This window comes from Cryptomeria japonica, chromosome 8 (assembly GCF_030272615.1).
Source record: "Cryptomeria japonica chromosome 8, Sugi_1.0, whole genome shotgun sequence".
Classification (NCBI taxonomy): domain Eukaryota; kingdom Viridiplantae; phylum Streptophyta; class Pinopsida; order Cupressales; family Cupressaceae; genus Cryptomeria; species Cryptomeria japonica.
In genome coordinates this window covers 249,878,152-249,905,205 of record NC_081412.1, presented here as the reverse complement: position 1 = coordinate 249,905,205, position 27,054 = coordinate 249,878,152, and the positions used below count along the sequence as shown (strand labels likewise).

The window sequence follows — 27,054 nt, the reverse complement described above, 5'->3', positions numbered from 1 at the left end:
AGATATATCATTCTAGCAGGATGAACATCATCCCTGCTGCAGCCATTCACACCACATACCGGATGATAAAGGAAGATGTTGATTATGATTTGTCTGAGGCATTGCGAAGTCAACTGATGTTGAATCTTGAGTCCATCAAGAAGGATAAGAGATTGAAGTTTAAATTTGGACAGTTGATCATTGGTTTATTTTTCTACTTTCAGAACTATTTTCCTAGTAACAGTGATGTTTAGTGGTCTAAGGACACATCCGACACTATTATAGATGAAGAACAACATTATAATGTTGGGTAATGATTTTGATAAGAATGCATGGGGATATTTTAAAGATTTTCAAAAGAAGATGCATGCAAGAGAAAGGTTACCAAAGAGTATTGTCCAGAAATATAAGGACACAATTTGTTTCATGGTTGATACAGATACCTGTATGATGGAGGCAGTTGATCCCAAGATAACTTGGGTGATGCCTATGGGTTATGAAGTCGAGGTAGATCTTTTATTGGCATATGATAATCACTTGTTAACTCAACCGGTAGATACAATTGCATAAAGATTTGGCACCTACAAGGAGAAATCTCTATAGGTGCACTCTGAATTAAATAAATCGGTAATTGCTAAGAAAGTGACAAAGGAAGTGGAGGCATTTGTTGAACAAAAAAGTTTTACAAAGGAAGCCATTGCAGAAGCAAGAGAAAGATATGCAACACAACAGGAAGGTGCATCAAGTGCCCCAATCAGTACCTCCACCTGTATGAAAACAAGAAGTGAAGATGCAAAGATTAAGAAAGAGATACCTGCTAAAGCTAAGAAGGAGAAGCCTTCCAAGATACAATTCAAGAGAAAAGGCAAAATCATTGAGCCCCTTGCACCTAAAGCACCGGTAACTACAGGGAAAAGGAAAAATAAACAAGCAAAGAAATCGGTAGTTGTTGATGAAGAAGAAACCAAATCAGAAGGTGAGAAGAAATCCTTAAGAGCTAGTGGTAAGAGATCAAAGGATGTTGGAACTTTAGTGTCAAGACTGTAAAGAAATAGGTAACAAAGCTTACATATTTTGAAAAGTTAATAATGCATGTTAAGGAGTATGGTTTATTAACTGTTGTGAAGAAACTTTATGATAGTTTTGGTGAGGATAAATAGAGACAGATAGAGGATGCAGTTGTTTTCATGATGAATAAATACATCAAAGCCCTAATTGAATTGCAAGGGCTAATTTCAAATTCTTTATATAATAAGATTGATGCAAGATGGCATGCTTCTATTAAACAAGACAAAGAATGTATTGAATTCATTCTTAAAAATATGCAACCTGAAGCTACAAGAGAGGAGATAGATGAAATTCTTGCAAAGGTAAAATAATCTTTCAGATCTAAGAAAAGGTTGACAAGAATGTTAATTAGTGAGACCCAATCATTTCATATGGAAACTGAGTTGATATTGAAGAAATTACTGGGTTTGATTCCTGATGAGGAAGAGCAATTGAAGAAGTTTGAGACAGAAGATATTCTAAACAATATTGATATATGTGATTTTACACCAAATGAGATTGTTATGGGAGACCAATTGGTAGATGATCAGCCGGTCAATACACAAACAGAGGTAGTTTTCATCATTGATGATTGCACCGGTACTAATGATGTTGATGCAACTGATAGTGTAAATGTGTAGGTTGATGATGTGCAAATGTATGAACAACAACAGGGACATGAGGAGAAGAAAGATGGAGAAGACAAGAACTCTGAAGATCCATCAGTACATACACATATTGTTCCACCATCGATAAATGACAGTGAAAAGAATAAGGAAGAAGAAAAGATAAAAGAAATGATAGAGGATGGACCTAAAGAGAAGAAAGAGGAAGAAGAGAAGGAAATAGAGAAATCTGAACCTCAAGTGACACCTCTATCCTTTACTTATAAAAAGAAAATTGATGATGATGAGGACGATGATGCATTAAGTATACAAGGACCCATTAATATGGATATATTGAGTGCTACATAATTAATGGAGATTGCTACTGCAATGCAATCTAGAGAAAAGAAGAAGAGAATGAAGGAACAACAGAAAGAAGATGAGACAATCAAACATACAGTTGAAATTTTGTCAATCTTATTACCGGAGACTGATACAAACAATTTTGCTACACTGATTGATAAGCTAGGTCAATTGGTTAATGATGTTGGTGAACAGATGAAAACATTTGAGGATGCGACATATGTTTGTGTAGAAAAGGAGTATAAGAAGCAAAGGACAAAGCAGTTAATGAAAGATATTGATCAAGCTAAAGTTGCTTTGACTGTTAATAAGGACCACTTGATGGAAGCATTGGAGATTGACAGTAATATCCTTTCTATTGTGGCAAATTTTTCTTTATTTTGTGATGGTTTGGTAAAGAAGAAATAGGAAGAAGAAAAAGAGCTTGAATTTCTAAGTGATTCATTTAAGCCCTTGAATGATTCTACAATATACTATGGATGGTCGGTTGTTGAACTTCAACATAAGTTGAAAGCTTATGAAACTGGACAGGTAAAGAGAACAACATCCCTGTAGGAACTACAAACATAGTTGATACCAAAAGTTGAAATCTTGCAGAGAGGGTATAAAGAGTCATAAGCTATCCTTGCTACCCCAGAGATGAATAATATAGATTCCATGGAGGAGCTTGTTGGGCAGATCAAGACACATGTGGAGATAACCGACACTATTTTGGAGACCTGGCATAATGATCTGGAGCAGTTGAAATCTCATTTTAGTGATGCTTTTTCTAAAATTGCATTGTAAAAACATTTTGAACTCTTATATCTATATATGCTATGCAATTTTGATGTAAATGTATTATATTTTCATGTATTTACTTTCCTTTGTCATTGTTGTCAAAGGGGGAGTAGTTGTTGAAAAGAGTCAGTCAAAATTTTGTTGTAATCATTATTCAGAGTAGTAGTATGAGTCTTGTAATGGTTTAATTTTTTGTAATAGCATGTAATTTCTAAGGGGGAGTGTGTGTCATGAATAGAGTCAATTTTTGTATTGCACACTTAGACAAAAATTTTCCTAAGTGTTGTCATTAATGCCAAAGGGGGATATTGTTGGCTTGATGATGATGTTTTGGTGTAAAGAGTTGATTGGTGACTTGTTTTATGTTGTCATTGATGGAAACTATGATTTTATAGTCACATATGTCTTGTAAGCCAACCGGTAAAGCTTAACCAGTAGAGAAGATAGTTTAACAATGAATCAACAAATAGGTCCTCAATCGGTTAACTAGAATAGAGTTGCATTCAAGCAACCAGTATAGGCGATTGACGAAGAGATGGATGATGTGGTTTTATAGGTGTGATGGAAACAAGTATCTGGTGCTATATTCATAACCGCATTAGCAGATTCAATAGGATGATCAAGATTTGATGTACAAAGCAGGCTATCTGGAAGAACACTTAACCGGTAGTGATAAAGTCACTAAGATCGGTAAACCGGTATTGTTTTGTTTTATTTTTGGTTTGTTATTTCGGTGGCCGACATAAGTTCGGCATATAATGTAAGTTTGTCTAGATTCATTGAACCTAGGAAATTGTTCCAAGGTTATGAGCCGACTAAGTTGATGTCTATAAAAAGTGTGATGTGTTATGAATGCATGTATGAGATCAAAGGTGAATATTGAGATTCTGATTGTGCGATGATTAGTGAAGCTCTGTATTGATGTGTTGTTGAAGTTTTGGAGGAATTGAAGTGGATCTTATCAAACAAAAAAATGTTATATGAAGATCATTGAACTGTTGTTATCCTAATAGTTACAACAACAAAATCCCTTAACCTGGTAGGTCCTAACAAGCCTTACTATGTAAATCCCCTAACAGGGTAGCTCAACATCTGAGTTTAAATCCTCTTGTGAGGTTGCTCCTAACAGGGCTCATCATAGCAAATCCCTTCACCGGGTGACTCCTAACAGGGCATATTTGTAAGACCTTAACCGGTCAAAGGTTTCTATTCTGTAGATAGTGAATCTTGTGGGTACTAACTCCCACTGTGGTTTTTCCCTTTTGGGTTTCCACGTATAAATCATTGTGTTATGGTTGGCATGTTTTATGTAGTGTTTACTTATGTGATTATTTTCCTTGCATGTCTATAGATTTTAAAGTTGTTAAGAGGTGTAATCAAATTCTTAAGGTTTTTTCTTGCACTGATTCACCCCCCTCTTAGTGCCTTATAAGTTTATCAATAACAAGGAGATACATGGCGACATACTTCCAGTTAAACGCATTGACCCAATAATACAAAGGAGTCTATAGATAGAAAAAATGAAGCACGAGTGGGGACCACTATCGGAGATCGGGCAGAAGATGGAACAAATACTTAAGAACAAAAAGCGACATGCTACCAGCGAACAACAATAATCCGATACAAATTTAACCAATAAAGTAGAAGCCCATAAGATATAACACATATAGGAGGTCAGGGGATCGGGCGAAACAAGGGTTTTGGGCACAAAACAAAAGATTGTCACACTTCCATTTTCACATGATGACTCGATTATACAAAGAATGGACAACACAAGGGTTTCACTATTTTTGATCTGCAACAAATATATAATGAACCCAATGAATCCAACAGTCTATTAGACCAATGTAGGATATGATGCCAACTTTGAAACACATGGATCCAACCCATATGCATATCTGCCAACACTCTACAACCTGCAACATATTTTTCTCCTGCAACACATCTCTTCTGCAACTCCACCAAATCAGCCCTGTACATTACATGTTGACATCAATGCCAATACAATGCTAACACGATTTTCTCTTTCTTCCAATCTTGCCTTTGTGAATCCTTTTTCAAGTGATCCCATAATTTTGGTCAAAGTAGGATACTAAAATCAATAATTTTCACGAAATTTTGATTTTTTGACACCTATAGCAAATAAAATTTTAAGAATTTGAAGATGACATGAACTAATTATTTTTTAGATTTTGTCTCTAAATTATAAATATATATTTTTTAGTTTTTAAGAATCAATTTGTGAGCTTTTTACATAAATTTTAATAGCTTATTTTTTATAGTTAAGAATATTTTTAAAAAGTGATGTTACTTCAATCTGACATAACTTTATTTGTAGGAAGGATAAAATTATAAAATTTTAAATGTGGATTTATAATACCAATATCTAGTGCACATATTTTTTATACAATTTTCTATTATATAGTTTATTTTTATAACTTTTTGAAGTGAGATTAATTGTAATTATTACAGAAGTTACTTTGGTACTGCATAACTTTTTTTATATTAAGCCAAATTAACTTATTTTTTCTTTAAAATAAGAATATCAATATCTAGATTACAATTATTTTCTAATTTTCTAATTATCTATTTTACTATTTTTTCATGCATGTGTAATATAGTCCTTCACGATTGCTGAAAAACCTATCTTCACTAAAACATAGAAAATAAATATACTAATCAAATTAAATACATTGAATATTATACTCATTGGTAAGATTACTCATTATGATCTTGCAAATTGTCTTTTTAGATTCATTCCATTTGTTTGTCCACCCCAATGTTAGAAATAATTATTGTAGACACCTAGAAATGGTCAACGCTTGCGGAATCATACTTTAACATTTGTGCATTGCCTCATTTTAGGTTTTTGCGTCGCATTAACATTTCTCCTATGATTCGCACTTGGTCTTTATCATTTGCGAGCATCGAGTCATTCTTCTACATTCTTCATTTGTCTCGCTCTCAAATTTGGTCTTGTCGACAACTCTATCCAGTCATGATTTTGATCAATCTTATCCTGTTGCATCAATGTGCATGCTCATTTGTCATCATTTTGGACACCGTCAATCCTAATTAGGGTTTTGTCCTCTTATCAATCTTATCATCTGGCGATCGATTTGTCATCGATCATGGTCATTTTCAATCTTGTCGTCTTGCAATCTATTTTGTCATCGATCCTTGTCCTCTTGTCAATTTTGTCATTTTGCAATCAACTTGCCATCGATCATCGTCTTTATCAATTTGGATCAATTTGTCATTGTTCCTCATCAATTGGCGCATTTATCAATCAAATCGTTCATCAGCATTGATCATTTATCAATTCAAAATCATGATCGAATCGACATCAAATCAATTTTATATCAAGACCTAATTGTCGTCCTTGCATTTCTAATTTATCTTTTAGGGTTTTATGATTTATTCATTTAACCTTGTTTGTCATCTTCTCTCCATTTTCTCCATCTAGGTTAAATAATTTATTTATTTATCCTAGGTCTTCGTGTCACAATTAAATGTTTAATTTAATTGGCTAACTAATTATTCCTCTTTTTTGTGAATTAATTAATAAATGAAAAAAATATTAATTGATTTACCTAATTTCCTAAAATTCCCTCTTTGTGAATTATTAATACATGAGAAATTATTAATTAATTCACTAAATTCTTAATTTCTTCATTTCTAATTTTCTAATTTTCTAAATTTCCTAATTCCTAATTTCCACCTATTTTCTAATTTGTCAAATTTAATTTCCACCTAATTAAATGTCTCTCTAGTTCTCCCTATTTTTGTGCTTCGGTGGAAGCATGAATTTCTCATGTGTCATACTTTTGACATAGCAAGATGTCATAAGCCTCTAGTCTTCTAACCTTTGCATTGGCAATATGTCATAATTCATGACATAGAAGGTGTCATAACCTTCTTCTTTCCACTCATTTTTCCCATTTTGAAATCAATTGCCTCTAATATCAATTTCATGCTAATCTTGTCTTTTCTCCAATTTATCTATAAATTGGATGAATTTCTTCAATCCTAATCTAATAATCGCTTGTTTTGAATTACTTTGTCGAATCAATCACGCTTCGAGTACTCTTGAGCAATCATCTTGTCTACTTGCTTTTATATCATGATCATGCACTGGTAGGTGAGATCCACAACCAAGCTATTTGGAGAAGAAAGAAGGACAATGGAGCCGCATGAAGGAAGCATTTAGATCTACATTTGGTTTGCATAGTCTTTAGTTTTGAATGTTTCATTTTCATGTCTTTATTGGATGTAATTAGGATTGTTATCATTGCAATGAGCTTTTTTGATTGAGCTAGATTAGTATTTTGATTTGCTTGTGATGATTTCCTATCTCCTATGCTACATTAATTGGTGAACCCGACATGAACACTAACCATCTAACTCCTTAACTGTGTTTTTGAGTGCTTTTGAGTTGATTTGCAGGTCAAAAACCCAAAAAATAGGGCAATGCAGGGCTTTCTGGGGACTTCTGCGCCTGTGTGAGACAACCTGCGCCTATGTTAAAGACAACCTGCGCCTGTGTCATGCATTCTGCGCCTGTGTTATGAATTCTGCACCTGTGTAAAGTCCAGAAACAGAGGTAAAAAAAAGAAGCAGTGTTTTACTTGAAAATTATTTATTTTGCATTCTGTTTTCTGCTTTTTGGTTGTTGGTACTGATTCTTTATGCAGCACCTTGGCATACGCATGGCAAAGACAATAAATGAAACTACTAACACGTTTTATGCAAGTTCGATAGTCAAAGATTAAACATATCAAACTTCTGACTTGGGTTTTGCAGGTTGCCTTGGACTACAACTAAACTTTGTGTTTGCAATTAATATTTAGGCACCTAGTGATTTCTAAATAGGATGGAATGAATGTATGTTTGCTTTGATTGTCGAGTGTGACATTGTAGTAGGAGAGTATGCTCTCATCCTTCTTAGGGTGATCAGAAATCCAGATCTTCAATACCATGCTCATGTCTTTGATTGTGTGTCACCTTTAGAGGGCCTGCCTTCTCGACCATTTGCTTTTGCAAGCAAGTGATAATCGTGAAAAGGGAACGACCCAAAGTGAGTACGGCTAGAATACCTTGGCATTCTAACTCACTATAAACAAATACCTGATGGGTGAAAGCTTTGAAGGAAGGGTTACGTGGGAATTGCAGTTACTTGGGAAGTGATGACCCTTGAACTCTCTCTCATATCAACATCTAAGTAGGGCCTCACGGTCTAAATCATGCTTGCGCGACTACATTTGTTTGGTATCTTGATGGGCTTAATGTCTCAATCACGCTTGCGTGACATCAAGGAGTAACGCTTAACATAAATCCTTACTAAACACCTTGTTTTTAGAGGCCAAGAACCCTTCTAGAGAAGGACAAGTACGGATACTTGGAAGAGATACTAAGTTCACCATGGGGAGATTTCCATGGGGACTGATGCTTGGCTGCCCTGAGAAGTGAGTGCCGTGGAGGGGAGCCTGTGGGGTCAAGCATCTATGTATTCTCCTTGAATCTCATAATGAGTCTACCTCTCAAGTACCTATTGTCCTTGCCTACCATAAGAAATGTGTGAATGAGCATGATTGTCTTGAGTCTACGTTGAAATATCTTGTCTTCTTTGTTTGTCAAAAGTTGAATTGCATCTCATTTCAAAAACAAGGCAAATTGATTCAAAACAAGGTTAAACACAAGAACATTTCATCCAACAAAGTTCAAGAAACACCTTCAAACATGGTTGTCAAACATTTTTCAAAATCTTGTCTCAACATTCATGTCACTTAGATTTAGGTTCATCCTAGGTTTGCATTTTGCAAAGTCATTGTCAACTACCAAGGTTAGGTTTCACCTAAGTCATACTCCTTTGCATATCAATAAGGGTCATCCATTTGCATATGTCCTCTTGCATTAAAGTCATACCATTGTCATACATTGCATACCCTAGGTTTCTTCATTAAGCTTAGGTCATTATCATATCATATTAGAGTCATTTTCATAGTAATTGTCCCTTTGCATATAGTGTCAAAACTAGTTTTTGTCATACTTGAGTAATCTAAATCTTTGATAAACCCTAAGTCATTGTTAGGAAGTCTAGACCTTATCAAACCTTTTGTCCTTTTGTCATCAATGTCATTTCGTCAAACCTAGCTTAGTATCCAAGCATATAGGGGAGACATTGTCATGTTGTCCTTTTGTCACTTGGTCCTTTTGTCCTTTGGGGTCTAGGCATCATTCCAATTTCCTAAGGGTTTCTCTTTTAGATTTGCATTCAAAAGTTTGTCAAAAATCTTCAAAGACAACCAAAAACATAGATTGCATTCTTGCCATAGATTGCATTTTCATCTATTCAGTTTGCATTTAGTTGCATATCATATAGTATCCTTGAAAAATTCCCAAAAATATTGCATTTGCATAAGTGACATGCCTGTTGAAACAAGATCAAAATCTAAAAAGATGGGTGAACCAACGTATCAACCCATTGACAACATAGCAAATTCACAGTTTCAAACTAGTCAAACAGTGCAAATTGAAGGTTCATCAAACACATCTTTACCACCATATGGAATGGTTCAACTTGGACCACCTCCATTATATGAACCAGTGTTTGTACCTATGAAACCAGGACATGGGAGTGTTCCACCAACTCGAAGAGGAAGTGCACCTTTCAATTGGAATCAACCACACCCGCAACATGACATTCAAACTCAAACATTATATGAAGAACAAACTCTTTCACAAGGATTTGGTTCAGATCAAGGCATTCAACAAGAAGCGAATCCAAATGTCCAACCAGATTCCTCATCAGATTTTGATGCTTCTAATGATATTGATATGTTCCTTCAAGATCCTAAGGTGACAAAAAAGATGGATAAGTTCTTGAACAAGGTCTTTAAAATGTTCCCACAAAAATATCTTAACATGATGAGTAATGTGACCTCCCCAAGTGATCAAGTCAGTGAGCAAAAACAACAAGGCGGTGAGTTGTTAAGCTTCTCTCCGCATCCAAATGAAGAAAATGTGCAACCAGAAACTCAGCCTACCTTGATGAGAAAACGTGCTTCAAAGGCATTGATAGTGACTATTCCTCAAAAGTCACCATTTGAAACAATAAATAATCCATTATTCAACACAACACCTGTAACACAAGATCAAATGAAGACCACGCCAATATTGACAGCTGTCCCCCAACAAGAAGTGGTTCCTTTCATGCATAAAATTGGATCAAAATCTAAGATGCAAGAAAGTTTCACGATTGGAATGCCTGATATCACTAATGTCCAAAGCAATACCATGATGCAACAAAGTTCTTATGTCCCGTTAAGCTGAATATATTTATCAAACACTGTTGCGACAGATCCTTCGATAATGGCGACACAAAGAGCTACGGATAGTGTTTTGCACCAACAACAATTGAGTAATACACAAAAGGTACAATCGAATGTGCAAACAAGCAATGTACAACAACAACAATATCGCATTCGACAACAAATTGTAGCGCCTTCGGCACCATTACAAGTTAATGCAAACTTGCAACCATCACAGTGGGTTGGACAAACAACACAGCAAGTTAATGCAAGTGCTATACCCCATCTTAAGGAAAAGCAACGAAAACCACCTAAACAAAGTTTTTTGCAAATGATGGGATATACACCGTGACAACAATTGGCACAAAGTCAACAAATTCTGAGTCGTCAGCATCAATATGTGCCTCAATATGTGCCAAGGAAAACAAGCTATCATACTTCACAACCACAATTGGCACCTGTGCAATATCAACAACCTACTCAATTGCAATATCAACCTAGGCTCCAAGAAGCACAACAACAAGGTCGATATCAAGGCATAGCACAACCACAACAACAAGAGATGTACCAAGAACTTTATATGCTGGAGACACCAAAAACGACCATTTCAGAACATCAACAACCGATCAGAAATACGATGTATCGACAAAGAGTACCCACCGGGATTAATGATGGACCTCTAAAATCTGATACAATTGCACAACAACTTGAGAAATTGCAACGACAAGTTGACGCATTAGAAACTAAAGGAACAAAAAAATTGTATACAGATCAGGATTTATGTCCTAATCCATTTGATAAGAGTTTATACATGCCTCCATTCCCTAAACATTTTGAGGCACCTAATTTTGAAAAATATAAAGGGAATGGCAATCCAAAAGATCACATTCGAGCATTTTTTGCGGCATGTACTGAAGTGAGTTATGAGGAGACATATTTAATGCGATTATTTGCACGAAGTCTCACAGGACAAGCCATGGATTGGTATTCGCATCTACCAGGAAATATAAAGACTTGGTCTGAATTGGCTCAAAAGTTTATATCTCACTTTGCATTTAACATCGACAGTGATGTGACTATGTTAGATCTATGCAACACTAAGAAAAAGCAAGGTGAACCATTAGTGACGTTTTTGCAACGATGGTGAAGCTTGTATAGTCGTTCTTCCCTCGATATACCTGAAGAACAACAAGTGAATCTATTTATCCAAAATTTAGTCCCAGAAATGATGTATGAGCTAAAATTGAAAAGTCCCAGTACTATAGAGAAACTCATTAAGAAGGGGATGCACATTGAAACTGCTCCTATAGCTAAGGGAATCATTAAGCTTAACAAAGACAGTGACAACACGAACAATTCAGGGGACAGAAATCGATTTTGGTATAAGAACAAGAATATCACTAATGATGGAGTTGTTGATGCAAGAGCAGTGAATACAAATCAACCTCCATTCACGATCAAGAAATTGAGTGTTCCTAATATGTCAACTATGGAACAAAATCAAACGCTAATGAGCAATGTTGCTCAACAACAACATACTCAACAATATAATCAACAACAAGGCCAACAACAAAACCAGCAGCGCAAACCTTTCCGATCAAGGGATGGGCCTCCTCAACAATTTATGCCATTGGGAGAGCCTATTGAATCAGTAATGAAACAATTAATACAAGCAAAATTTATCAAGCTACCAGATATCAAGGCAGAACCTGTGGTAAAGCCGCATTGGTGGAATGATAATGCCTATTGTGAATATCATCAGTCCAAAGGACATAAAACTACATCATGTTTTCAATTGAAACATCTGATTCAAGACCTGTTAGAGCAAGGAATAATTGAGGTAGACCCACCCCATGCGACCTCTAACACTGATCATACCATTTTCAAAACTCCTTTGCTTGATCATGACAAGGGGAAGGCGTCTTCTTCAAACTCTACTCAAACGGCAAATTATGCAAGTTCTGGTTATAATAATGTCATTAATTGTTTTCATGCGTCAAATGAGTATGTTTCTACCCTGAGAGTAAAGGGACAAGATCCTTCTTGCGCAGTCACCACTCGTCGATCTAAAATAGTCCTGAAAGGAGCTCCTGTAGCTCCTCCCAAACCAACTCCTGCAAGTCAGTATAATCTCTTGGATCATCTAGGAAAGACACCTGCACAAATATCAATCCTTGAGTTGTTGAAAATGTCCCCCATGCATCGTGTAGTCCTAGATAAAGCTTTAATTGAGTCCACTATCCTGACAGATATTGATGTTGACCAGTTTCAAGCCTGGATTGGACATCTAGCTGTTTCCCAAAATGTCGCATTTTCTGATAATGATATCTCACCTGATAAGCTCCCTCACAATGATCCTTTACACCTTGAAGTCTTTGTCCATAACTACAAAATCCGATGAGTCTTGATAGATGGCGGAGCGGGTCTTAATATTTGTACCTTGAGAGTGGTCATTGGCCTTGGATATATAGAAAATGACATTGATGCTTCAAAAAGAATAACAATCAAAGCATATGATGATGTTGAGCGCCCATCCAAAGGGATAATTACATTGCCTATCCGAGTCGGTCCAGTGACAGAAAACACTTTCCTGCAGGTCCTAGACCTTGATCTCCCTTATAATATGATCCATGCAATGAAAGCAATTCCATCCACCTATCATCAATGTTTAAAATATCCTTACAATGGAACTGAGATAACAATTCCAGGAGATCCTAATCCATTTCAATTTTGTGCTACTCTAAAGGGTACCCCTTAGCAGCAAGTCCCAGTCAATAGAGAGGCCAAATCACATAGTTATGTGGATCCTAATGAATTGTTATATGCTATCAAAGGAAAATTGAAGATACAAGACCAAGGATGCGGAGAATATTCAATGGATCAAACATTCCTCATCGGGAATTTACCAGTATCTCCAAAATCATATGGCAAACCGCATTTATTGCAAAAGGAGCCTAAGGTCATTATTCAATATCAGCCTCCCACTACATTTACAAGATGGGGTGAACTTGACAAAGAAACGTTAGATGATGATGTCATAGATTGGCTTTACAAAGATCCAACTGAGACCCCACCTGTCAGGTTGCCAGTGGAACAATACGACAAAGGATTCACTATGCTGCAAAAGAAAGGATATGACGGCTGCAGTGCCTTAGGCCTAAACAATAATGGAAGGCTAGAACCTGTTATACCCAAGATGCGACCTCCAATTTTAGGGTTAGGTTTTGTACCGTTACGAATTGGACCCTCATCTTCCAAAGTGACCACGCGTGGAAAAGGGCGTGACTCTGACGATGAAATAACACCTGAGGATACCCGACCCGAAACTGATTCCAATGAATGGGAGTGGAGTTCCTTTTCTTCTAGCTCTTATGCCCTTGACAATATTTTCCTTGACCCTGATAATTTGACTATGGAAGACAAACATGAAATAACTCCTCTTCCTAAAACATGTCCTCATGCTTGGATAGAGTCATTCTGGGATCCAAGCTTCGAATTAGATACAAGCAATTTGGATAGTGACACCACAGATGTTCACATCCTTACCATATCAGCCCTCTCTCTCTCCTGAAAATTGATGATGACATGCCCCTCATCTATCCCCAGCTTATCCAACATGACCAACAAGAACCACTCACATTGGACTGTTTTCAAAATGATGAAGCAATTGCAGAATTCCTTGGACTACGGGAAGGCATACCACAAGGTGATCATAAGGCAGGATTTGCTATCGATTTGGATTCCATAGCATATTTTGGGGAGTCAACTCCCTCTTCCAGTCATCAAAATGAAAAAAGAAAAGAAAAAGTAAAAAATCAAAAGAATAGGTCTTTGAGTGAAAACCGTAAGGCACTCTCTGATCATACAAAAGTAAAAATAAAAGACGTACCTGCAAGTGAAAACCTCTCTGAGGTGCCCAAAGGTGGAAGAGTGGACATACCCCTATCAAGTCAGGACAAATCAACATTGCTTGTGGAAATGATCGAGGAAATCAATTTGGGTACACTTGACAACCCTAAGGTCATTCATTTTGCTGCTTCTCTATCACAATAGGAAAAGATAGACTTTGTCAATTTCTTTCTTGAGAAGAAGATCAGCTTTGCATGGTCCTATGCAGATATGCCTGGCCTTGATCCAGAATTAGTCCTTCATCATTTGCCATTAAAAGCAGATGCCAAGCCTGTCAAACAGAAACTTAGAAAGATGCATCCCCAGGTGGATCTTTTGGTCAAGGTAGAACTGAAAAAATTACTGGATGTGGGCTTTATCAGACCCATCAATTATGCAGATTGGATTTCAAATTTAGTACCAGTTAGCAAGGTAACTGGGGGCATCAGAATCTACACAGATTTTAGGGATCTCAATAAAGCATGCCCTAAGGATGATTTTCCATTGCCAAATATCGACATCATAGTTGACATGACTGTTGGATATGAGATGCTCTCATTGATGGATGGTTTCTCCGGCTATAACCAAATTCGAATTGCTCTTGAAGATCAGCATAAGACTGCATTCACATGTGCCTGAGGTACCTACTATTGGAATGTGATGCCCTTTGGTCTTAAAAATGCAGGCGCAACATATCAAAGAGCAATGACGACAAATTTTCACGATTTCATGCATACTTTGATGGAGGACTATGTTGATGACTTGTTATGCAAATCTGTCACAAGAGATAGTCATTTAGCCATCCTGGGCCCAATCTTTGACCGAATGGAGACCTACAAGCTCAGACTCAATCCAAAGAAGTGTGTCTTTGGTGTCACAGCTGGCAAGTTACTAGGGTACATTGTTTCTCATAGAGGCATTGAGGTCGACCCTGCCAAGGTTAAAGCAATAATTGATATGCCTCCTCTTTCTAATCTTCGTCAATTATGCAGTCTGCAAGGAAAGCTCCAATCAATCCGCCGCTTCATAGCTTAGTTGGCCGACAAATGTCACCCATTCCAGCATCTATTGCATAAAGGTGTTGCTTTTAAATGGACTGAGCAATGTCAATCAGCCTTTCAAGATCTCAAAGACTATTTGTTGTCGTCGCCTATTCTAATGCCTCTTATAGAAGGAAAGCCTTTTATATTGTATATTTCTGCAACTGAAATGGCATTAGGAGTTCTCTTGGCCCAACAAGATGAGAATGGCAAAGAGCGCGCTATTTATTATATCAGCCAAACACTGGTAGGTTATGAGCTAAATTATTCAACTATTGAAAGGGCATGCTTAGCAGTGGTATTTGCAACACAAAAGCTCCGACATTATATGTTAAATCACCAAACATTGCTGGTTGCAAAAATTGATCCCCTAAAATACTTGCTTAGTAGAGCAGCTTTGACGGGTCGCCTAGCAAAGTGGGTTATGATCCTCAGTGAATTTGATATTGAGTATATGGAGCGAAAGGCGATAAAAGGACAAGTCATTGCAGATCAACTTGCAGAGGCTCCTATTTATGATGATCATCCCATGTTGACTGATTTTCCAGATGAATCAGTCTTTGCTCTCACATCCTCTAATGAATGGAAGTTATACTTTGATGGATCCCATACCAAGTTCGGGTCCGGAGCAGGCATCTTGTTTGTCACCCGTCAAGGTGATGCTATTCCAAAGTCCTACAGAATAACTTTTCATTGTACCAATAACATTGCAGAGTATGAAGCATTGGTCACAGGACTCCGAGTAGCAGTCCACTGAAACATCACGCGTTTACAAGTCTATGGAGATTCTCAATTAGTCATCTGACAAGTGAATGATGACTACGAAACAAAAGATGAAAAGCTTATTCCCTATAAGCATATGGTAGATTTCTTCAAGACCAAATTCACGGCTATCCATTTCAGTCAAGTTCCAAGAATGCAAAACAAGTCGGCAGATGCGATGGCTACGATTGCTTCCATGTTGAATATGCCCCACAATATGGACAAATGTGAATTTTTAGTCGAACAATTGCTGGTTCCTTCTTTTGACATTTCGATAGCGGATGTGATGTGCGTTCTTGTTGGTCCCAACTCCCCGTGGTATGATGACGTATATCAATACTTGAAATCCCAAACCTTACCACCCAACCTTTCCGCTAACCAATGCCGAGCCTTCATTCGACAGACAGCCAAATATGTCATCATCGCCGACACCCTTTACCGTCGTTCCTTTGACCATACCCTCCTCAGGTGTTTGGATTCTGATGAAGCACAAATGACTTTACACGAGGTTCACGATGGTATATGTGGGGGCCATTTCAATGGTCTTAGCTTAGCCAAAAAGTTGATTCGTGCAGGGTATTATTGGCCCACTCTGGAAAAAGATGTTCACGATTTTGTTAAGAAGTGCTACAAATGCCAGATCCATGGAAACTACATTCATGCACCAGCCCAAGAGCTTCATTCTATCATATCTCCATGGCCCTTTTCCCAATGGGGATTGGATCTTATTGGCAAGATTCACCCGACATCTGCAAATGGACACAAGTTCATCATTACAGCCACAGAGTATTTTACAAAATGGATCGAGGCTATCCCCATGACCTATATCACTGGTGTCCAAATTTATTCTTGCTGAATTATATCATATGCCGGTACGGGGTCCCTCTTGCCATAGTCACAGATAATGGTTGGCCCTTCAAGAATAAAAATGTCAAGGAACTCTGTGAAAAGTTTCATATCCAACACCGTTTCTCCAGTCCATACTATCCACAGGGGAATGGTCAAGCCGAAGCATCAAATAAAACCATTATCAAGATCCTGAAGAAGGTTGTCAATGACGCTGGTTGAGATTGGCATGTACAGTTGAATCCAGCACTATGGGCTTATCGCACTTCTATCCGCACACCTACTGGTGCAACACCTTATTCCTTGGTGTATGGTGCAGAAGCCATCTTACCCTTGGAAGTGGAGATTCCTTCCTTGCGTGTTTCTTTGCAACATCTGATTGATGATGAGATGCATAGAGTCTCTCGGTTGCATCAGCTTGAAATGTTAGATGAGAAACATCAGACAGCCCTGACACATTTGCAAGCATATCAAAACCGTCTCCGTCGCTCTTATAATAAGAAGGTCAAAGGGTGACACTTCAAAGTGGGAGCTCTGGTTTTAAAGGCAAACCCTAAGAATGTACAGTCTACTGACATCATAAAAGGTAAGTTTGAACCTAATTGGGTTGGGCCTTTCATAGTGACTGCAGCCTATGGCTCGGGGGCATATTAGCTGGCCACACGAGAAGGTGAGCCTCTATATGATCCTGTAAACAGCATGCATCTTCGCAAGTACTGGGCATAAATTTCTATCAGCACTTCTTCCAGTATGATCCTGAGAAAATACAAAAAAAAATCAAAAAAACAAGAAAATAAAAAAAAAGTGAAAAAAAGAAAATACAAAAAAGTGAAAAAAGAGCAAAAAAAGTAAAGAAAAATGATTCGCCCTCTAGTGAAAACCTGGTAAACAGGTGCTTTGGGCAAGTACCATGGTGAAAACCTGGCAAACAGGTGCCATGAGTAATAAGATCATTGCTCCGCCATCTGTCATGACCTCTAGCTATGCTTTCTCTTGGTCGGTTTATCATGTCTATCTTTGTCTTGACCCAATGTTCTATTCCAGGCCTGTTATTGGTCAACATCATTGTCTTGCATACTCCGGTTTCTTGTACATATGTTTTGGTCCCGGTCTTTGTATATCTTTCAGATGCGCATTAGGTGCGTTCCCCTTGTCATGATCAATCACTGGACCTTTTACATCTAAAAATGTCCTGAAAAAATCTCATAAAAATTGAAAAATGTCCTGAAAAAATCTCATAAAAATTGAAAAATTTCCTGAAAAAATCTCATAAAAATTGAAAAATGTCCTGAAAAAAATCTCATAAAAATTGAAAAATGTCCTGAAAAAGATCATAAAAATTGAAAAATGTCCTGAAAAATCTCATAAAAATTGAAAAATGTCCTGAAAAAGATCTCATAAAAATTGAAAAATGTCTTGCAATAAATCCAAAAAAATCGAATAATGTCCTGAAATAATCCTTAAAAAGTCAAATAAGTCCTGAAAAAAATGAGCACAAAAAAATTGTGAAAACTTGAAAAGCATTTTGCAATAAATATCCCCTTTGTGCATTGACAGATCACTGAGTATACATCCAACGACACGCAATCCAACATTGTGCTTTAGAAATCATGCGTAAACAGATGAACTTTTTCACTCAAACCAGACATTCAAACTGATCGCACTTGTCATATCAATCAACCTCCAAATCGTTTGTCCTTGTCACTAATATCATGGGTCTTATACAGGGTGTGGTATACTCAAAACTAGACTGAGTCCTGTCTTAGACGGGGTACCGCATGTCCTGAAACCAGACAGCATGATCGTCCTATCAGCACTTTCAACTTTTGACAATGAAGATCAAGATGTTTGTTTGATTTGTTGGAATTTGTGTATTTTATCTTTTTACTGATTTATTTTTGGCTTCGATCATGTTCCTATGTTGCTCGATGATGTCACTAAGTGATTTAGAGCGACTGGGATGGTTCATGGTTCTTTTCTTTTTTGTTGTGATTGCTGTTTGTTTGTGATGTGTCTGTCTTTTGCAAAAAGGGTTGCATTTCAGCTCTGGCCTTCCATGCCATGATGCTACGCATCCATTTTGCTATATTAAAATAAAGGTTCTCACCTACAAAGTGCATTACTGAAAGCAAGTTTTTCTTCGTCTCTAACTGTCCTCTATTTCATTTCTTCTTACTAACATTTCTTTCATCAGTTCGGATAGTCAGTTCAGTCTAGTGCTCCGATTTCCCCAAACACATATGCTGCATCCTGCATCCATTTGGTTAGTACATTTGTATTACACCAAGCATCACATCAAGCATTTTATCCATTTCATATTATAACTACATCAAAAACACATAAAAAAAATGCATCCATACATGTTCCACAATGGTACATAAATAGTGCATAAGTTATCCATACATGGAAAATCACATAAGTCATAACACATTGCATCCCATCATATCGATGCATATCATATCATATATCATCATAATATCGGAGTACAAAATTGGACTGTCTGTCCTAAGTATGGCCCGCAGGCTGACTACAAAATATCAAGCTACATAATGTCCATTGTCTGTCATAAGGAGCATGTGCCTCTGTCACTGGGTGCTCCCTCTGTCCTCCTCATCCCTACCATGTCTCGCGGATGATGTCCCTCCTGGTCCTGACTGTGGTGGTCTCATAGGTCCACTCACCCCCATGCTGCTCAATGACCTTTGAGTGCGTGCCTTGCTCTCTGTCCTCGATCGTGCCCAATATGAAGGTGCTCTCTGCTCTGGTGGAGCTACACTCTCATATAGTGTTCTCCAATGGCGTATCTCCTCTCGAGTCTCTACCAGCATCTGTGCCATCTCCCGTGCACTGGCATCCCGAATCGACCCAATATACTCACTGACTCTCTGTTCTTCTTGCTGTGCCTGAGCTATTGCTGCATCTCGAGCCGCCGTGAGTCTGGCTATCTCCACTCTGAACTGCTCATGCTCTCTCTCTAAAGTCGCAATGTGATCCTGCTGACTCGCTATGGTAGCCCTGCACATCTCCATCTCCTCTATGCTAGCTGCCTCTGGCTCTATGGGTATATCATGCAATGCCTCCTGCTCATCATCCCCATCCTCATCTCCGTCCTCGTCATCCACCTCATCCTCATCACTGACCTCATCCTCCTCATCCTCATCATCTCCCTCCTCCTCTCCAGCATGTGGGAAGTCCTCCTGTCGCCTCGGTACTGGAATATCCGGATCTGTCAATGGCACTGGCCGCTGTCGTGCAAACCGTCTCTCATACTCCTCTGTCGTCCCGGCGTCCACTACATCTGATCTCCAATCCCACAGTCTCTTTTGTAGCTGTGAGAAGTCAGCATATGCTATGTGTGGCTAAATCATACTCCCCCACTGACTCGTCTCTCTGTGAGATCGGGCAAAGTGTGTAGTCCTCCTAGGTACATCCTGCCTCTCTCCAAACTGTCGTCTGACTCTCTCTGGCAGGTACAACTCAATCACTCTCTGGTGATTCACTGGTCACCCAATCAGGTACCTCTCTTGTCTACAATATGGTAGCTCATCACTATCATTTGACCATCCTGAACAATCACGATATGGCCTCCATGTGAACTCTCTCAGTTTGTCTAGCTCGTGTTGCCAATATAATATGTATCCAAAAGGACCCTATCTCAGTGCTCCCCCATAGCAGTACACATATGGTCGGTGTCGTACTACCTGTCTCTCTGTAATTGGTCGACATATGGCTATGTGCTCGAATGCCCATACCTATAGCAATGTGACTCCACAGCTCAAAGTCTGCACTCCCTGATATGCTATCTGATGCAACTGAAAATATAGCATAGCCAGTACACATGGTCCCCATGCATACACCGTCGCCTCTCCAGTCGCCAGATGGAAAGAGGAGGTCTCTGAATGCCATCGCTCTGCCAATGCGGTAAGCAGTCCTGTGTTTGCCCTAATCTCGGGCATGAATGTAACATAGTATATCCCCAGTCCTGCCAAGGTATCTCTGTCTGTGCTCCTGAGTCTATGTCGTAGCATGAAGCAATCTGGTCGGTTCTCTCGCATGATCAATGGATACTGTCGACTCTGCATCACAATTGGGGCATATTTTGTCAGTATTAGGGTTTGCTCCTACGGGTTGCATTTCCTCATTTTCATCCACAAATCAGGATCTTTTTAAGCCATTTTAACCTATCCTACCCTTATCCCCCCTTTTTAGATCATTTGCATGCTGTTTTGGACCAAAATTGAGTTGCCAATGCACAATTGCGCTTGTATGATGAGTCCTGCGCCTGTGTCACATGTCCTGCACCTGTGTCCCCCTACACAAGTGCAGGATTCGCCCTACACAAGCGTAGGAGTCTCTTTCTGCATCCCCTGTGGGCCCCGCAATGTCCCGCAAGCAAATCAAATTCATAAAATTGAAAACATGGGTTTTTGAGATACATACCGCTTCTCCCGCGTCGTTCGATCGTTTGAATGTGCGTACACGTTCTCCGAGGTGATCTGCCGTTGGAATGTTTGTCATCTCTCTGCAAGTGTCCTTTTCCAGAGCAACAAATTATCCTCTTGGGCTAGTGCAAATGAGCAAATTTCATTCTCTTTGCCTCATTTATAGATCTTTGTCAGTGCATAGATGGACGTGCACCCTCTCCATCTTATGTTGGTTACGGTCTTTTGCGTCTTTGATTGCTTGTCCTTCGTGCATTTGGTCTCCGATTGTCAGTCTATTTGCTCCTATCATTTTCTATCATTTTTATCGATCAATTGGCCTCTTTTGTGCATGTTTCCGGCCAATTCCTCAAGGGGGCATGCATATGTCATTATTATTGTTTGGGGCATTTTCATTATTGTTCTTTGAAACAACGCTTAAAATCGCATTGTCTCAAAGAGGGGCAAAATGTAGACACCTAAAAATGGTCAACGCTTGCGAAATCATACTTTAACATTTGTGCATGGCCTCATTTTAGGTTTTTGCATCGCATTAACATTTCTCCTATGATTCGCACTTGGTCTTTATCATTTGCGAGCATCGAGTCATTCTTCTACATTCTTCATTCGTCTCGCTCTCAAATTTGGTCTTGTCGACAACACTATCCAATCATGATTTTGATCGATCTTATCCTGTCGCATCAATGTGCATGCTCATTTGTCATCATTTTGGACACCGTCAATCCTAATTAGGGTTTTGTCCTCTTATCAATCTTATCATTTGGCGATCGATTTGTCATCGATCGTGGTCATTTTCAATCTTGTCGTCTTGCAATCTATTTTGTCATCGATCCTTGTCCTCTTGTCAATTTTGTCGTTTTGCAATCAACTTGCCATTGATCGTCGTCTTTATCAATTTGGATCAATTTGTCATTGTTCCTCGTCAATTGGCGCATTTATCAATCAAATCGTTCATCAGCATTGATCATTTATCAATTCAAAATCATGATCGAATCAACATCAAATCAATTTTATATCAAGACCTAATTGTCGTCCTTGCGTTTCTAATTTATCTTTTAGGGTTTTATGATTTATTCATTTAACCTTGTTTGTCATCTTCTCTCCATTTTCTCCATCTAGGTTAAAAAATTTATTTATTTATCCTAGGTCTTCGTGTCACAATTAAATGTTTAATTTAATTGGCTAACTAATTATTCCTCTTTTTTGTGAATTAATTAATAAATGACAAATTATTAATTGATTTACCTAATTTCCTAAAATTCCCTCTTTGTGAATTATTAATAAATGAGAAATTATTAATTAATTCACTAAATTCTTAATTTCTTCATTTCTGATTTTCTAATTTTCTAATTTTCCTAATTCCTAATTTCCACCTATTTTCTAATTTGTCAAATTTAATTTCCACCTAATTAAATGTCTCTCTAGTTCTCCCTATTTTTGTGCTTCGGTGGAAGCATGAATTTCTCATGCGTCATACTTTTGACATAGCAAGATGTCATAAGCCTCTAGTCTATTAACCTTTGCATTGGCAATATGTCATAATTCATGACATAGAAGGTGTCATAACCTTCTTCTTTCCACTCATTTTTCCCATTTTGAAATCAATTGCCTCTAATATCAATTTCATGCTAATCTTGTCTTTTCTCCAATTTATCTATAAATTGGATGAATTTCTTCAATCCTAATCTAATAATCGCTTGTTTTGAATTACTTTGTCGAATCAATCACGCTTTGAGTACTCTTGAGCAACCATCTTGTCTACTTGCTTTTATATCATGATCATGCACTAGTAGGTGAGATCCACAACCAAGCTATTTGGAGAAGAAAGAAGGACAATGGAGCTGCATGAAGGAAGCATTTAGATCTACATTTGGTTTGCATAGTCTTTAGTTTTGAATGTTTCATTTTCATGTCTTTATTGGATGTAATTAGGATTGTTATCATTGCAATGAGCTTTTGTGATTGAGCTAGATTAGTATTTTGATTTGCTTTTGATGATTTCCTATCTCCTATGCTAGAGTTATATTTAGAAAAATTTAAGGCCTAAGATGGAAAGGTCAATTTTAGGGCCTTTTATTTGAAGGTATTTAGGGACCTTTGTTTGAAGGTATTCCATTTCCACAAAAAACTTGTAAAGCGGAAAAATCGAACCCTAGTTGTTCTCCCCTCCCCAACTCCAAGGAGAGAGAAGGGAGAGTCACTAGGGTTGATGGTTTTCACTTAGGGGAGACTTTACATTCAAAAGAGGGGTTGAAACCCACAAGATCCAATCCCACACAATGCAAGATTGGATTCTAAATGAGTTTCAAGGGTTAAGTCATCAAGGATACCCTCTTTTGTAAAGAATGTAGATAGAAAGATTGAACTAGGAATGCATGTAAAGTAGGAAAGATTCGCTTATAAATAGAGATAGGGATATGGGATGAAGCTGCGGACCTGGAATTAGCAGTAAAATGTTGAGACGGTGCCGTTCTGCAAATTTGAGCGAAAGTTGACGGGACGATGGCGCCCGACGTGCACACGGTCCTCCGAAAAATCCGCGAAACGAAGGTGGATCTGTTCGTCTCTGCACAAGGATTCCAGATCTTCAATTACAGCCGCGTACCTGCAACCTACACACAGAAAAGAGAGGACAATTGGGGGGTTAGGGATGAGGGGTTTGCCTTTAGGTCAAACCCCGGTTTTGGAATTAACCAAGAAATGAGAATGTTGTAAATGTAAATGTTTGTAATGTAAACAAGTACTAATACCTTGTTGTAAGAATGTTTGTATTCTTACATGCGAAGGTGTAATGTATGTAGTATGTTGTATGTTGTATGTGATCTTCTCTTCAATGGTTGAATCCTTGTCTTGAATGCAACACTTAGCCTTGAATGGAGACTTAGAATGATCAATTGCTTGAAGGAATGCTTGAATGCTTGAATGCTTGAATGCTTGAATATCATTTTCGGCTTTTTTCCATCTTCCAAAATGGGAGAGGAAATGTAGTTTATATACTTGTCAATTAGGGCTGATAGACTGATTTTCCCGACCTTAGGCCGACCAGGAAATGTTATTTTCCAATTTGCAAACATAAAGACCCGAGACCCAAAAGAGACCGGGCCCAAAAATAGGGCCAGGGACCAGGGCGTTGGGCGCCATGGTCCCACCTCCTGGGATAATAGGGTGCAAGGAGGGATCAGGCCAGGGTGCTGAAAAATGCAGTTTTTGGTGTCGTAAACAGGTTTCGGGGTCTCCATTTAGGTTAAGTGTTGCGTCGCCATCGTGAAGACCCAAATGCAGTCGAAATTGCAAGTGTCACAATTTTAGGACGCTACAAAACCATCGAAAGAAGGTAATTAAATTTCCAAAAAAATGGGAAAAAGGGAGCCCCATTGAACAAAGGTCCCATTTTTTATATTTTCCAAAATTACCTTCATTTAAAGTTTTCTTTACATTTTAAACCTTTGAATGAAGGTATTTTTTATGTACCTTTGAATAAAGGTGTTTTTAACTTTTCACTTCTGTGTGAGTTAAAAAATGTGATGTTGTAAGTTTGGGACTCACTTACGTGGGTTTACCCTTATTGCCATTTTCCATTAACTACTAGGTTTTTTCCTTGATTATGCCTTGATAGCTATATGACAAGTGGATTTATGCTTGAAATCCCACAAGGCCATTGATTAAGGTAGACTCACCAATAACCATTATGTTTTGTAGGGTCCACTCTTTAAAATAGTGTTTGCATGTCAAATACAAAATAATCTATGAGGAACCTTGAAAAGTGCTAACATAAAAGTGAGTTTGGAATGACAAGATGGATTTTATTGTAAAATTTAAACTGAATTTGACATACTAGACTTGGACACTCCTTGAACACCTCCCTAGAGTTGGCCACTATGAGATGACATCTTAGAGTTAGGAATTAGGGCATGACATCTCTTGAGGATTGGACATAGGCTTTTCAAATGACCAAATATTTAGCTTAGAATCTCTCCAAACTAGAATGAAAACCTCTTGGTGATTTGTACAACTGAGATTTGGTATAAATATGTCTTTATTCTAAATGTTCTCTTATATTTTACGTTTTTCTTTACCTCTCATTGTATTTTGGTTTAGTTTGGGCATATTTTACCATTTTACTCGATTCTCTACTTATTTCCATGACAAGTGTCCATACTAAGAAGTAATTAGTAGTTTATTTGAAACATTGTATAAAATTTATTGGTTATTCTAACATAAAAGGATGATGCTACCACCTTAGGCCATCTTCTTAAGGTTGGACATAGGATTTCCATATGGCCAAGTCCTTAGCTCAAAATATGAGGAGGTTTGGCTTTGTGTCTCTTTGTGCTTCCCTTATCCCATTTTCAACTATTATTGATTTTATGTTTTACCATTTCCCTCATTTCCATTTATGATATGCGTGTTTCCATTTTTATCATTTTTCTAGTATTATCTCATGTTAATTTGTCAATCTCAACTTCGTGATTAGTAATTGATGATAGCTACTTGGAAATAGCCTTAGTGAAACATTAAATTACACACAACACACTTTAAAAAACACCATTAACACACTTATGTTTTTCTTGTTAGGTTCTTGCATGTAGCACTAAAATCTTACTTTCATAATTATTTGTACACTTAAGAGATCACTAGAAGAATATTATTAACATCAATCTCCACCTCCTATAACATATCAAAATTATCACCTAACTTATCACTTAAATTGTTCTTAATTTAAATTCCTTTTCTTATATTTAATTCAGCATAAATAAACATTTAATTAAACACTGTGAGAAAAGTTAAGTAAAAACACTTTATATCCTGATTTTTTTTTATCCATAAGCTAGGCTACACTATATCTTGACATTAATCACCACTTATCAACATGAAATCTATGAATTATAAATATTGGTACAAATTACTATCATGTAATTTTTTGGTAATAATTATCTATTCAACATTATCCTTCATATGACAATTCATAGTAAAAAGGACATGAAAAAATATACTTTAATTATAATGCTTTAGAACTTTTGATGTTCTATTCAAAAATTTCCTTTTCATCTAATACAATCTTGAAAGGAAAAATATGCAATCCTTTCGTAATTAAAAGGGTGAATAATACCCCTTTTGCATAAATCTAGAGTAAATACATAGGTAACATAAGCATTCAAAATTTACTTTAGAAATTTTTTTATGAAAAATGTTAAAAAAATATAAATGAATTATATTTTTATAAGTTGAGTAAAACAATTATTATATCAATTTTGACAAATGATTAAATATAATTCATCAATAGTGCATAAATACCAATGAAGATTAGATGAGTGCTTTGTTTATTGCTTCGAGTGACTTTTGTGACTATCAATTAGATCCCCAAAAAGTAGATTTGATTTGTCTCACATATCTAAATTGAGCTCATAGATCTAATCTTTACAAACTATTAGAATGCTACTTTTAGATCATCTTGATGTTCTTAGTCTATTTTGATAGTATCACTGATTTTAGTGGTTTACACATGACAAGTATAATTGCTTCTTTTATGTCAAACCATGTACAAATAATGATTTAACATGTCTTAGATGTTAGTGAAATGCAAGTTCTTTGAAGGACACTCTTGATAATGCATGCAACAGCCAATGATAGCTCAAGAATGCAACAAACTTAGATTTGGTGATTGTATGGTCTAAAAAGAACTGAAACTACTCCTTTAAATCTAACATCAATAATTGTAGATTTGACTTGAGGTAGAAAAGAGATCAGTTGCAAATCAAGATTGGTTCTTAGAGATAAGTACATTTAGAAATAAGGATTAAATTGCATAACCATTTTTCAATTAAAAAATACCTTTTATACATTCATTATTACACAAAAGATCATTGGAATAAAAATGAATCCAAAACATAATAAATTAATTTTTTTTTTAAAAAGAAAGAAAGAAAAAAGAAAAAAAGCAATTTTCATATTTTGATTGTGTTTGTGGGGGTAAGAATGTACGACCGTCATA

The 27,054-nt window shown here is 37.2% G+C and overlaps 1 protein-coding gene across 1 annotated transcript; it reads left to right on the top strand.

Annotated features, from left to right (window-relative positions):
- The first annotated feature begins 1,418 nt into the window (after positions 1 to 1,418).
- Positions 1,419 to 2,581, top strand: LOC131060025 (uncharacterized). The gene is made up of 4 exons (XM_059210313.1): positions 1,419 to 1,598; positions 1,668 to 1,892; positions 2,190 to 2,337; positions 2,526 to 2,581. Exons 1-4 carry the CDS (start codon positions 1,419 to 1,421, stop codon positions 2,579 to 2,581), a joined length of 609 nt encoding a protein of 202 aa, XP_059066296.1.
- Positions 2,582 to 27,054: the final 24,473 nt, after the last annotated feature.

Excerpts from the sequence above, each read along its gene's own strand:
- LOC131060025 (XM_059210313.1), top strand. The coding sequence starts at position 1,419 with ATGGAAACTGAGTTGATATTGAAGAAATTACTGGGTTTGATTCCTGAT. Across the intron at positions 1,893-2,189 it reads TAGAGAAATCTGAACCTCAA|ATGAAAACATTTGAGGATGC; the intron begins GTGACACCTCTA and ends GTTGGTGAACAG. Across the intron at positions 2,338-2,525 it reads GGAAGCATTGGAGATTGACA|GTAAAGAGAACAACATCCCT; the intron begins GTAATATCCTTT and ends GAAACTGGACAG.